This window comes from Dryobates pubescens, chromosome 33 (assembly GCF_014839835.1).
Source record: "Dryobates pubescens isolate bDryPub1 chromosome 33, bDryPub1.pri, whole genome shotgun sequence".
NCBI lineage: Eukaryota > Metazoa > Chordata > Aves > Piciformes > Picidae > Dryobates > Dryobates pubescens.
In genome coordinates, this window is record NC_071644.1 from 7345441 (window position 1) to 7357468 (window position 12028).

The window sequence follows — 12028 nt, forward strand, 5'->3', positions numbered from 1 at the left end:
CTAAAAGCAGTGACTTCTCTCTAAATCCAGTGAGCCAACAGCTTGTGGCTGCTCCCTGCGCTGCCTGTTTCGGTTTCTCTTCCTGCTAGCCCTGCCCTGTTGCCCTGTGGGTGCCCATGGATGGTGCTGTCCCTGCTTCACCTCTTCTTGAGAGCTCCCAGGAGCTGTCTCCCCTCCCAGGGAAAGGGCTGGAGCAGCTCTGCCGAGAGGACAGGCTGAGGGAGCTGGGGGTGTTCAGCCTGGAGAAGAGAAGGCTCTGGGGGGACCTTGGAGCTGCCTGCCAGTAGCTGAAGGGCTGCTGCAGGAAGGCTGCAGAAGGGCTTTTCATAAGGGACAGGACAAGGGGGAATGATTAGAAGCTGAGGGAGAGCAGGGTTAGAGTGGAGCTGAGGGAGAAGTTGTTCAGTAGGAGGCTGCTGAGACTCTGGCACAGGCTGCACAGGGAGCTTGTGGCTGCCTCCTCCCTGGGGGTCTTCAAGGCCAGGCTGGGTGAGGTCTTGAGCAGCTGAGTCTGGTTGAGAGCTATCCCTGCCCATGGTGGGGAGGTTGGAGCCAGTGATCTCTGAGGTCCCTTCCAAGCTGAGCCATGCTGGGACTGGATGAGCCTGAGGTGTTCCCAGTAACCCCACTCTGCCCATCTGAGCCCTGCCCACAGACACCTTGCAGATGAGCTTGTCTCAGCTGATTCCAATTGCTGCAGCCCTTGGTTAGCCAAGGACTGGGCTGCTTGTGAGCAGAGGGGTTGGAGCTGCTGCTGGCTTCCCCAGGCATGCCTGCCCTGGCCTTCCAGGCTGTCACAGCAGGCATTGCTGGGTGCTGAAAGTCCTTTTGAGGCCTGTGAGGACCTCCTGATTCCTGAGGCAGCTCCAAATGAAATGGTGGAGTTGCTCTGCCATGCTTGGCTGTTTCATCCCTTCTCCAGGAGGCATCAGGCTGCCTTCCTCAGGTCAGGAGTACCTCAGCTGAACCAAGCTGCACCTTGTTCTGTGTTGCCCTTTCCCTTTTATTTGGATGGTTATGTAGGTAGGGGTGAGGCAGATCAACCCCCCTAAAGCTGGGTACCCCCCAGAGAGCAGGCAGGAACTGTTTCACCCCAGCTGAGCAGCCTGCACCTGGTGTCCAAAAGATCCTGAAGCTCTTTCAGGTTAATTTGGGGCTGTGCAGCTCCTTGTTCATTCCTCTTGGAGCACAGCCCTGGGAGGAGAGGCTGAGGGAGCTGGGGTTGCTTAGCCTGCAGAAGAGGAGGCTCAGGGGAGACCTTCTTGCTCTCTGCAACTCCCTGCAGGGAGGTTGGAGCCAGGTGGAGGTTGGTCTCTTCTCCCAGGCAAGCAGCACCAGAACAAGAGGCCACAGTCTCAAGCTGTGCCAGGGGAGGTTTAGGCTGGAGGTGAGGAGAAAGTTCTTCCCAGAGAGAAGAATTGGCCACTGGGATGTGCTGCCCAGGGAGGTGGTGGAGTCCCCATCCCTGGAGGTGTTTAAGAGGAGCCTGGATGAGGCTCTTGGTGCCATGGTTGAGCTGATCAGATGGTGCTGGGGGATAGGTTGGACTGGGTGATCTCAAAGGTCTCTTCCAACCTGGTCTGGTCTATTCTGTTCTCACATCCACCTGTGGTTTGTGTTTCTCTTGTGGGCAGCAGAGCCTTTGGAATGTGATTTGTAACTGTCCTTTCTGTTGCTTCCTTTAGGGGCCTGGAGTTCTGGGAGCTGAAGTTCAGGAGCAGATCATTCCTTTACCGACAGGTACTGCCTGGCTCTGCTGCCAGCTCACACTTTGCTGTCCCTGGAGCTGTTGATCAGTTTAGCTTTGTTGGGGTTGTTCAGCCTGGAGAGGAGAAGGCTCTGAGGAGACCTGATTGTGGCCTTCCAGTATCTGAAGGGGGCTCCAAGAAAGCTGGGGATGGACTTTTGTTTCCCCAGTGTGAGTTTCAGGCTGTGCCTTTGAGGCAAGGGAAGCAGAAGTTGGGCTGAACCATCCCCAGATGTTTCTTGCAGAAGCTTTCTTGGTGCCCATGGGGAGGAGGAGGAGAACTCTCTCTGGGAGTGCTGAGAGCACTTCTGGCACCAGCTGAGGGGCTCTTGCTTGTCAGTTATTCCTCAACAGCAGAGCCTTTGAGGGTGTCAGGGAGTGATGGGACTGGGGGGGATGGAGCAAAACTAGAAGTGGGGAGGTTCAGATTGGATGTGAGGAAGAAGCTGTTGCCCAGGAGGGTGGTGAGAGCCTGGCACAGGCTGCCCAGGGAGGTGGTGGAAGCCTCCTGCCTGGAGGTGTTTGCAGCCAGGCTGGAGGTGGCTGTGAGCAACCTGCTGTGGTGTGAGGTGTCCCTGCCCATGGCAGGGGGTTGGAGCTGGCTGAGCCTTGAGGTCCCTTCCAAGCCTGACAGCTCTGTGATTCAGAGGTTGTTTGCATCCCTGCAGAGCTGGTGTCAGAGCTGTGTGACACACACACACACAGAGCAGCAGAGAGGTGAGGTCCTGTGCTCTGTGCTCGGTGTGGTACAGCCAGAATCTCTGAGGGCTGTGTCTGAAATGAGTGCCCCAGAGCCACAGACTGGTGTGGGAGGCTGGGAAGTTTTGTGTTCTGCAGCCTTTGTCTTTGCAGTCTGAGTGGTAAAACCCCACAGACATATGTTCCTGCTCTGCTGGATGGCACTGGGCCCAGCAAAAGCTGCCTGGAATTTTACTTGCTGGCTTTGGAGCACGAAAATAAGGCTGAGGGTTGTGCAGGGGGGAGAGATGGGAAGACCTGATGCAGCTCTGCAGGCATGGCTGCAGGATCTCTGCCTCTGCCATGCTGGCTGCTCTCCCCTGGCTTTGCCTTGACATAACTCCAGTGGGTGCTGTTTTCTGCTGGCCTCAGGGGGGACAGCTCTCTGCCCCACTGAATGGATCACCTTGTTAGGCAAGAGCTCCCTGTCTGCCTGGCCTGGCCGTGGTCACCCTCTGGAGCCAGAATAGGCAAGGGAAGGGCTTGTGTTGGGGAGGAGGGGGAGGGGAGGGGGTGGGAACAGCAAGCAGCTATTTTTTTGTGTGTGCTCTGTTTTGACAGCCCACATTTGTTTTCATCCTGTGCCAAGCAATGCTCTGCAAGCTCTCTGGCAGTGGGTGTCTGGATGTGAGCAAGGGAGGAGCAGCAAGATGCTGAAGGAGGGCTCGATGTGCAGCAGGGATATTTGCTTCCTCAGCTGCTCCTGTGACAAGGAGAGAATGTTTGGGCCCCCGTGCAGCCTGGTGATGCTGTGCAGAGGGATCAGGCACCCTCAGCTCAGCCTCTCTGAGCCTTGCTGTCAGCAGCTACTGTCCAGGGAGCTGTAGAGAAGCAGGAGCAGGCTCTGAACTTGCACTCCTCTACTTCAGCATCTGCTTCTAACCCTCTGCCACAAAGAGACCACCAAGCTAGGTGCAGCTCCTCCTTCCCCCTCACAGAGCTGCTGTGCAAAGTGCTCACAGCTGGAATGGGTTTTATTAGGCAGAAAAAGTTGAACAGCCCCAAAAACCTCTGTGCCCCAAGCAGGAGGCTGCTTCAGGGGCTGCCATCCTCTGCCTTCACAGCAGTGTGGGAACATCAAAGCTCAAGGCCCAGCATACAATGACCTCTAGTGAGGGATGGGGAAAACAACAGATGTCAAGGAGCTGGGCTGCCTCTCTGTGCCAGCTGCTGAAAGGCAGGATCTTGGCACTCCACAGCTGAAGATCAGAGCACCCAGGGAGGGACAGTGCCTTTGGCTGAACTCTTGGTGTGTTGCTGTTCTCCTTCATGGTGATAAACAGCAGCAGGGTGGACTTGCAAGTGTTACTGGACCAGAAGCTGAGCCCAGAGCTCCCTTGAAGGGGTTTAAGTGTTAATGGATCAGAAGCTGATCCCAGAGCTCCCTTGAAGGGCTTTTAAGTGTTAATGGATCAGAAGCTGAGCCCAGAGCTCCCTTGAAGGGGTTTAAGTGTTACTGGACCAGAAGCTGAGCCCAGAGCTCCCTTGAAGGGCTTTTAAGTGTTAATGGATCAGAAGCTGAGCCCAGAGCTCCCTTGAAGGGGTTTAAGTGTTACTGGACCAGAAGCTGAGCCCAGAGCTCCCTTGAAGGGCTTTTAAGTGTTAATGGATCAGAAGCTGAGCCCAGAGCTCCCTTGAAGGGGTTTAAGTGTTAATGGATCAGAAGCTGAGCCCAGAGCTCCCTTGAAGGGGTTTAAGTGTTAATGGAACAGAAGCTGATCCCAGAGCTCCCTTGAAGGGCTTTTAAGTGTTAATGGATCAGAAGCTGAGCCCAGAGCTCCCTTGAAGGGCTTTTAAGTGTTAATGGATCAGAAGCTGATCCCAGAGCTCCCTTGAAGGGGTTTAAGTGTTAATGGATCAGAAGCTGAGCCCAGAGCTCCCTTGAAGGGGTTTAAGTGTTAATGGATCAGAAGCTGATCCCAGAGCTCCCTTGAAGGGGTTTAAGTGTTACTGGACCAGAAGCTGATCCCAGAGGGTCCTCTTCCAACCTCATTGATTCCATGAATCTGTCCAGTGTGGACACAGAGTGGTTAGGAGGTGGTGAAAGTGGAGCAGCTTGGGAGCAGCCCATGGCAGGGGCTGAGCTGCAGTGTGGCTCCTCTGCCACATAAGACTTGGGGGCCACCAAGTCTGTGCCATGTTCCCTTAGCAGTGTGGAGCCTGCCTGTGAGGAGGAGTGTGGGCCACAGCAGGTGAAGTGCTGGCAGCTTCTTGCCTAGCTGGACACCACCAGGCTGGTTAAGCTCTCAGGCTGTTTGCCCTCAGAGAAGCATTGCTGCTGATGGGGCTGGTCCTGCAAGCCTGGGCACTGCAGTGGCACTGGGACAGGGCCTGGTTTTCCCTGAGCTTTGGCTCTTGCTGAACAAAAGCCTGGAGAGGACTTTTCCTCTCTGTCTTCACCCTTAGTTTCCCCAGTGTGAGTTTCAGGCTGTGCCTTTGAGGCAAGGGAAGCAGAAGTTGGGCTGAACCATCCCCAGATGTTTCTTGCAGAAGCTTTCTTGGTGCCCATGGGGAGGAGGAGGAGAACTCTCTCTGGGAGTGCTGAGAGCACTTCTGGCACCAGCTGAGGGGCTCTTGCTTGTCAGTTACTCCTCAACAGCAGAGCCTTTGAGGGTGTCAGGGAGTGATGGGACTGGGGGGGATGGAGCAAAACTAGAAGTGGGGAGGTTCAGATTGGATGTGAGGAAGAAGTTGTTGCCCAGGAGGGTGGTGAGAGCCTGGCACAGGCTGCCCAGGGAGGTGGTGGCAGCCTCCTGGCTGGAGGTGTTTGCAGCCAGGCTGGAGGTGGCTGTGAGCAACCTGCTGTGGTGTGAGGTGTCCCTGCCCATGGCAGGGGGGTTGGGACTGGCTGAGCCTTGAGGTCCCTTCCAGCCCTGACAATTCCAAGGTTCATGAGGCTGCCTTGACCTGAGGAGGAGCAGGAGGATGAGTGCTCAGTGCTCTGCCTTCAGCTCGTGGCAGGGGTGGAGAGCATTGGAGGCAGCACCCAGCAGGGAGCTAGTGACAGGGAGCTAGCATCTGGTGTGCAGGTGGCACTGGCAGGGGCAAGCCTTGGCCCTCCTCTGGCATCTTGTCTGCTGGGGATAGAGGAGGGAAGAGGCATCCTCTCCAGGCTGCTGGAGTGTGAGGGTGTTCAAGCAGGAGGTGAGCTCTGTGCTGTGAAATCTGTGCTAAGCCAGCAGGCCTGGTGGGCTGGGTGGGAAGGGAAGCTGTGCCATGCAGGGGTGTTTGAGATGGCAGGTTGCTGCTCGGGGGGGATGCTGCCCTGTGGGCTGCCTGACTTAGCTGGGGATTTTTTTTCCCCTCTCTTCCATTTTGGGTTTTCTGAGAGGGAACCAAGCCCCTGCACAGCCCCCCCCAGCCTGCAAACAGGTTGGTTGTGTGTTAGGAGGCAGCTCAGCCCTCCCAGGCAGCCTGGGAGCTTCCTGCCACAGGCAGATGTGTGGGTGCTGTGCTGCTGCTTCTGAAACAGAGCCCATCCTCTGCTCAGCCTTCTGCCCACGTGTGGTGAGGACAAGTCTGGCTCCAAGGCAGTGCTGTGTGGCTGGAGATCACTGTGCTTCAGGTCCTCATCTCAGCAGAATGATGCCTTCAGTTGGAGGGAGGAGGCAAAAAGTGAGCAGGAGAGGTTTTGAGTGGAGGTGAGGAAGGAATTCTTGACAGGGAGGGTGGGGAGGCACTGGCACAGGCTGCCCAGGGAGGTGATGGATGCTCCCTCCATGGAGGGGTTCAGGGCCAGGCTGGATGAGGCCTTGAGGCCACCTGGGCTGGTGGGAGCTGTCCCTGCCCCTGGCAGAGGGGTTTGGAACTGGCTGAGCTTTGAGGTCCCTTCCAACCCAACCCATTCTGTGCACTGTGAACTCTGTGACTTGCATCTGTGTGTGCAGGACTGCAGGCAGGATTCCCCAACCCACTTCACCTTTACAAGGGCAGCTGCTGACCTCTGCTCCCTGCTTCTCTGTTGTGTTTCCCCCCAGGTCAGAAGGATGGTTGGGACTCTAGTTGCAGTTGGCCAGGGCAGGCTGAGACCTCACCACATCAAGGAGCTGCTGGAGATGAAAGATGCTCGAGCTCTTCCCCCCAGTGCCATGGCTCCTCCACAAGGCCTCTTCCTGAAGTCAGTGGAATACAATGAAGCAGGTAGGGGAGAGCAGCTTGGGGGAGTCAGATCCACTGCTGCAGGGAGCAGCAGCCCCCCACAGGCTTCCTGTCCATGCTGTGACCTGTAGCTCATCGACTCCCAGCCCAGAGAGTGCCCCCAGGCAGTGTTCCCTCCGGGGCTGGAAGGGGACAGGAGGGAGAGGGAGGCACTGGAGAGCAGTGCAGGCAGCTTGGCTGCCCCTCTGAGCACTTGGCCTGGCCTTTGCAAAGGTGCTTCCTGGGGCTGGCTGTCTCCAGGGGGGGCTGCCTGTGCCAGCAGGGAGGGAGCCCAGGTGGGCAACGAAGGCCACAGCTGCTGAGTGCTTTCAGGTGGCTGCCTCCCCCCTGCCCCCCTCCTGCATCAATGTTTTCTTTTTCCCTTTTCTCCCCTCAGACTTGAACTCTCCAACTGCCCCAGGAGAATAGCAGCTCTGTGAGACACAGCCAGGCCTGAAAGGACTCTTGTTGGGGAGGCTGGCTGGAGCTTTGCCAAGGGCTCCTCACACAATCCAGGGTCTTGTCTCAATAAAAATCATTGACTGTGGCTGTAGGAACCTTCCTATCCTTTCTTCCTGCCCTCTGAGACTGCCAAGGGGAAAGGAAGAACAACTCCATGCTGCTTTCAGACAACTGCTTTATTCCTGCTCCTTTTTTTTTCCACCCCCCCTCCCCTGAAATTCTGCTGCCTGCCTCTCAAAGCAGGAGGAGGAAGGAGTGGGGCTTGAGGTTTGTGGTTTGGTTGGGGTTTTGTTTCCTCCTCCTCCCCTGTGGGGTGTGTGTGAGGGATGGAGGCTGAGGAGGGAGGAGAATGGAGCACTTCTTCTAACCCTGCCTTTGTGCAGCATAGTGCAAGGGACAGCTGTCACTGCTGGAGGCAGGGGCCTACAGGAACAGCCTTTGGAAGTGCTCCTCACTTCCTCTCCTCATCAGCAGTCACTCTCTGGCTGAACTGGAGCAGCTTTCACAGGATGCTCTTCCCTGCTACAAAGTCAGCCCTGTTGCCCTTGGGCTGTCACAGAGCAGAGTTCCTCTGAGGTCACTTAGAGGCTGTTTGGATGGGCACAGCCTGGGCTGGCAGCACAGGAACCCCACTGTGAGTGGCTCAGCCTGACCAGAGTCACAGAAGGCCACTGCAGGGAGGTTGGAGCCAGGTGGGGCTTGGTCTCTTCTCCCAGGCAACCAGCAGCAGAACAAGAGGACACAGTCTCAAGCTGTGCCAGGGGCGGTTTAGGCTGGAGGTGAGGAAAAAGTTCTTCCCAGAAGGAGTAATTGGCCACTGGGATGTGCTGCCCAGGGGGGTGGTGGAGTCCCCATCCCTGGAGGTGTTCCAGAGGGGCTTGGATGTGGCACTTGGAGCCATGGTTTAGCTGTCAGGAGGGGCTGGGTGACAGCTTGGACTTGCTGATCTCTGAGGTCTCTTCCAGCCTGGTTGATTCTCTGGTTCTGGTTCCCCTCTGCCTTCCCATGGGCTGTGCTGACTGCTGCTGCCCAGAGAAGATGACAGAGCTTTGGAGGAGTCTGGGGCTCCACCATGGAAAAGCAGAGCTGAAGTTGGTGCCAGTGTGGAGCCTGCCTGTGCTTTTCTGGTGCAGCTTTGCTGGGTAAGCAGCCAGAGGCAGGCAGGGATGCTGTGAGTGCTCAGCACAGGCTCTGGGGCTGTGCCCCATCGGTGCCAAACCCCAGGGTGCCCCCACACCTCCAGACAGGGGCTGGCTGAAGGGGGCTGGGTGCACAGTCTGGTTCTTCCTTTGGAGGGGAAGTGAGGGAGCAGCTCCATGCCCATGGTGGAGTGCCTCAGGCTGCAGCACTGCTGCCTGGCTCCAGAGGGGCAGGTCTTGCTCTGCAGCTGCTGGCCCTGCAGGGCAGGCTGGAGGTGCTGAAGGGTGGCTCTGGGTGGGAGCATTCTGCCTGCCCCATGCAGGGGGTGCATGGAGAGATGTAAAGCAGCCTGGGGGGCAGAGTTTGCTGCCAGGGCAAGTGCTCTGTAGTGCATCTGAGAGACAGCTTTTGAGCTCTGCTTCCTGTGGTTTCTCTGCAGAGCAGTGTGGGAGAGCTCTGCAGTGTGACCTGCAGGGCTGCTTGCTCTGGTGGCAGACTCTGTGCAGGAGAGCAGAGCAGGGACCTGGCAGCTGTGAGGGCTCTGGGGAGAGCCAACTGCACTCAGCTGCAGCTTTGGCTTGGGAGATGAAGATCTGAGCTCTGGTAAGTCAACTTCTAACTACATTTATCCTTCCAGGGCAGAAAACCAACCCAACTGCTGCTGCTGTTGATGAAGCCAAGTGCTGCTGCTGCAGGCCCCTTGCTTTGCTTTTGTTGTGGGTTTGGTTAACAGTCACAGTGCAAAGCCAGCTGCTGGGGAGGGTTCTGCAAATGGTTCCAAGCTCCTGGTCAGACTCAAACCCCAGCACACTGATGGTGACCACACTTATGGGGAGGCACTGGCACAGGCTGCCCAGGGAGGCTGTGGATGCTCCCTCCCTGGAGGTGCTCCAGGCCAGGCTGGATGAGGCCTTGAGCAGCCTGGGCTGGGGGGAGGTGTTCCTGCCCCTGGCAGGGGGTTGGAACTGGCTGAGCTTGGAGGTCCCTTCCAACCCAACCCATTCCATGAATCTTACCACAGCCTCCCTGGGCAGCCTGCTCCAGAGTCTCCCCTCCCTCACTGCCAGCCTGAATCTCCTCTCCTCAAGCTTCCATCCTTTCCCTCTCCCTCTGTCCCTTGTCAAAAGCCCCTCCCCAGCTCTCCTGTAGCTGGAAGGCTGCTCTAAGGTCTCCTCTTTTTCTCCAGGCTGGGCAGCCCCAACCTTCTCAGCCTGTCCCCACAGGGAAGGTTCTCCAGCCCTCCTATTTTATGGTATCTGGGCTCCTGTTGCAGGTGGGGAGGGATGCAGGGGCTAGAGTGAGAGTGCAGGTGCTGGAAGGACATGGAATGAGCAACATGTCCTGGTGGAAGCAGCTTCTGTGCCCTTGGGAGGCCTTACAACCACACTGCCAGGGATCTGTTCTGCTCCAGTCTCGCAGTAGAACTTGCTTTGCCACCTCCCAGTCAGCATTAAGCACACAGAAACCTCTTGGTTAGCTTCTCCAGCCTCCTGGGGCAGTGTTTGTTGTGGAGCTGTTGGCTGCTGCTGCCCATGGCTGCTGTGCCTGGCTGGGGAGCAGCAGCTCCTCACTCCCCTTTGCTTCTCCTGCCCCTGTAAGGACTTTTCAGGCCTTTCTCTTTCCCCCCCTTTTCACCACCACACTTTGAAGCTAGAAACAGGCAGATGCTGAGTGGCTCCTGCTCTGGCAGGGCTCTGAGATAAAGGTGGATTCAAGGCCTGGCTTAGCTGTGCCTGGCTTTGTTGGCCTTGTCCCCTGCCTGCCCAGGGCTCTGCGGTGCCAGCCCCACGTAAGCAGCTCTGGTCGGCTGCCTAAGCAGTTAAACAACTCTCTTCTGTTTTCATCTTCCAGTTACCATCTTGGGGTGCTTTGGGCCTGATGAGACAAACAGCTGCTGGCAGGAAGTGTGGTGAGTGCAGAGGTTCCTCTGGAAAGCACCCAGCAGTCTCTGTGCTGCCAGGGGCTCAGCCTCGGCACCTGGGCTGCCCTGGAGCTGGGCTGAGCTGCTCCACTGCCTCTGTGTCTGGTTGAGCTGCTCAGCTCTCTCTCATTTGATGGAAACTCTGTGGTTTGTCACTTACATGATGTGAGAGGAGCATTTGGACAGTGGCTTCTTTGCCCTCTTGCAAACACAAACCTCAGAGCCCCCTCTGCACCTGAGCTGGGTGGTGCTTCCCTTCTGTGCCTGGGCTGGGAGCTGCCAGTTCACCCAGCAGCCCCCACCAAGCCCTTCCACTGGTGGGCAGGTGAAGGTCAGAGCTAAGGAGCAGCACTGTGGGTGGGAAAGGGGTGCAGCTTAGAGACTGGGTGGGGAGCTTGGTGCCATGGGTTAGTTGATCAGATGGTGTTGGGTGAGAGGTTGGACTTGAGAATCTCAAAGCTCTGCTCTCCCCCTGCTCTCCCCCTGCTCTCCCCCTGCTCTCCCCCTGCTCCTGGCCCATCCTCACCCAGAGCTGTAGCTTTCCTGCCTGTCTGCTTTGGGGGGCAGGGAGCTGCTACCTCTTAGCTCAGCATTGTCACCTGGTGAGGATTCTCCTGCCAGCAAATCCTCTGCAGTGCCAGCTGCCAGTGCTGCTCTTCCTCAATGCTTTGCTGTCCCTCACAGCAGCCCTGCTTGCCACCAGGACACAGAGCCCTGAGGAGGCTTCACCAGCCCCAGCACCACTCAGCTGTGTGGCTTTGGCTCCTGACCCACCTGAGGTGAACTCAAACTCCAGCCCCTCCTGGGCTAAGAGGTGGCTTTAAGACTTGTACCCCGTGCTGGCAGAGGTGATGGCAGACATTTCCTGGACTGAAGGGGTCTCCCCAGTGACCAATGGCAGTTCAGAGCCCCCCTTGGAAGCAGACTTCCAGCACTCCTTGTTTCCTGCCCTCTACAGCATTGTCTTTGTGCTGGGGCTGCTGGAGAACGTCCCAGCCCTGTACCTGCTGTGCTGCCAGGTGAAGCACAGCTCCCCTTCCTACCTCTACATGGCCAACCTGGCTCTGCTGGACACCTTGTTTGTCTGTGTGCTGCCCTTCAGAATCCATTACCACCTGACCAGGAACAGCTGGGTCTCTGGTGACATGGCCTGCAGGCTGACAGGGACCTTGGACTGCATCACCACCTACCTGAGCATCGCCTTCTTCACCTGCGTCTGCCTGGACCGCTACGTGGCCCTGCTGCACCCCTTCACCTACATCCAGCTCAGAGCCAGCCACTGCCTGCTGGTGGTCACAGCCCTCTGGCTGCTGGCTCTGAGTGCCACAGCTGCACTCATCCTGGGAGGTCCCCTGCACACCACTGGGGTGAGGAGCAGCACAGCCTGCTCCGAGAGCCGCGCCGCTCCCTCCGGCCTCCTGGCCCTGCTCTTCGGCTTCCTGCTGCCCTTCTCCATCATCCTCCTCAGCTTCCCTCTCCTTGCCAGGAAGATCTCCCAGCTCAAGCACAGCACCCGCAAGAGGAAGGCCCTGAGGACCATCTACAGCATCCTGGGCATCTGCAGCTTGTGCTTTGTGCCCTACCACCTGACTCACCTGCTCCGCTTCCTGGTGCGAGTGCAGCTGCTCCGGGCCCAGGCCCTCACCACCCTGCTCTGCAGACTGAGCAGGGTCACCCCAGCCCTGCTCAGCTTCAGCTGCTGCCTCAATCCCCTCCTCTACTACTTCAGCTCCCCCAGCAAGCCCTGGCTCATCGACCTCAGGCTCTGCTTCAGGTCTAAAATGGTCTACACCATCTGTGACCAGAATCTGGGGGAGTCCTCCTGTGCCTACAAGCTGCAGCAGAGAGCTGGAAACAAAGCCCCTGGAGCTGGAATCCTCTGA

At 57.5% G+C, this 12028-nt stretch overlaps 2 protein-coding genes across 2 annotated transcripts in view; both read left to right on the forward strand.

Annotated features, from left to right (window-relative positions):
- Positions 1-6714, forward strand: part of PUSL1 (pseudouridine synthase like 1) — a 29424-nt gene extending 22710 nt beyond the window's left edge. The window contains exons 6-7 of the mRNA XM_054175694.1: positions 1686-1740; positions 6463-6714. Of these exons, the coding sequence (XP_054031669.1) occupies positions 1686-1740; positions 6463-6714 (307 nt within the window). The remainder of the gene's footprint in view (positions 1-1685; positions 1741-6462) is intronic.
- A 3349-nt stretch (positions 6715-10063) lies between these two features.
- On the forward strand, positions 10064-12028 carry LOC104305942 (lysophosphatidic acid receptor 6-like). The gene is made up of 2 exons (XM_009906860.2): positions 10064-10133; positions 10830-12028. Exon 2 carries the CDS (start codon positions 10997-10999, stop codon positions 12026-12028), a length of 1032 nt encoding a protein of 343 aa, XP_009905162.2. The 5' UTR covers positions 10064-10133; positions 10830-10996.

Bases quoted from the DNA above. Each gene is read 5' to 3' on its own strand.
- LOC104305942 (XM_009906860.2), top strand. From the start codon at position 10,997: ATGGCAGACATTTCCTGGACTGAAGGGGTCTCCCCAGTGACCAATGGC.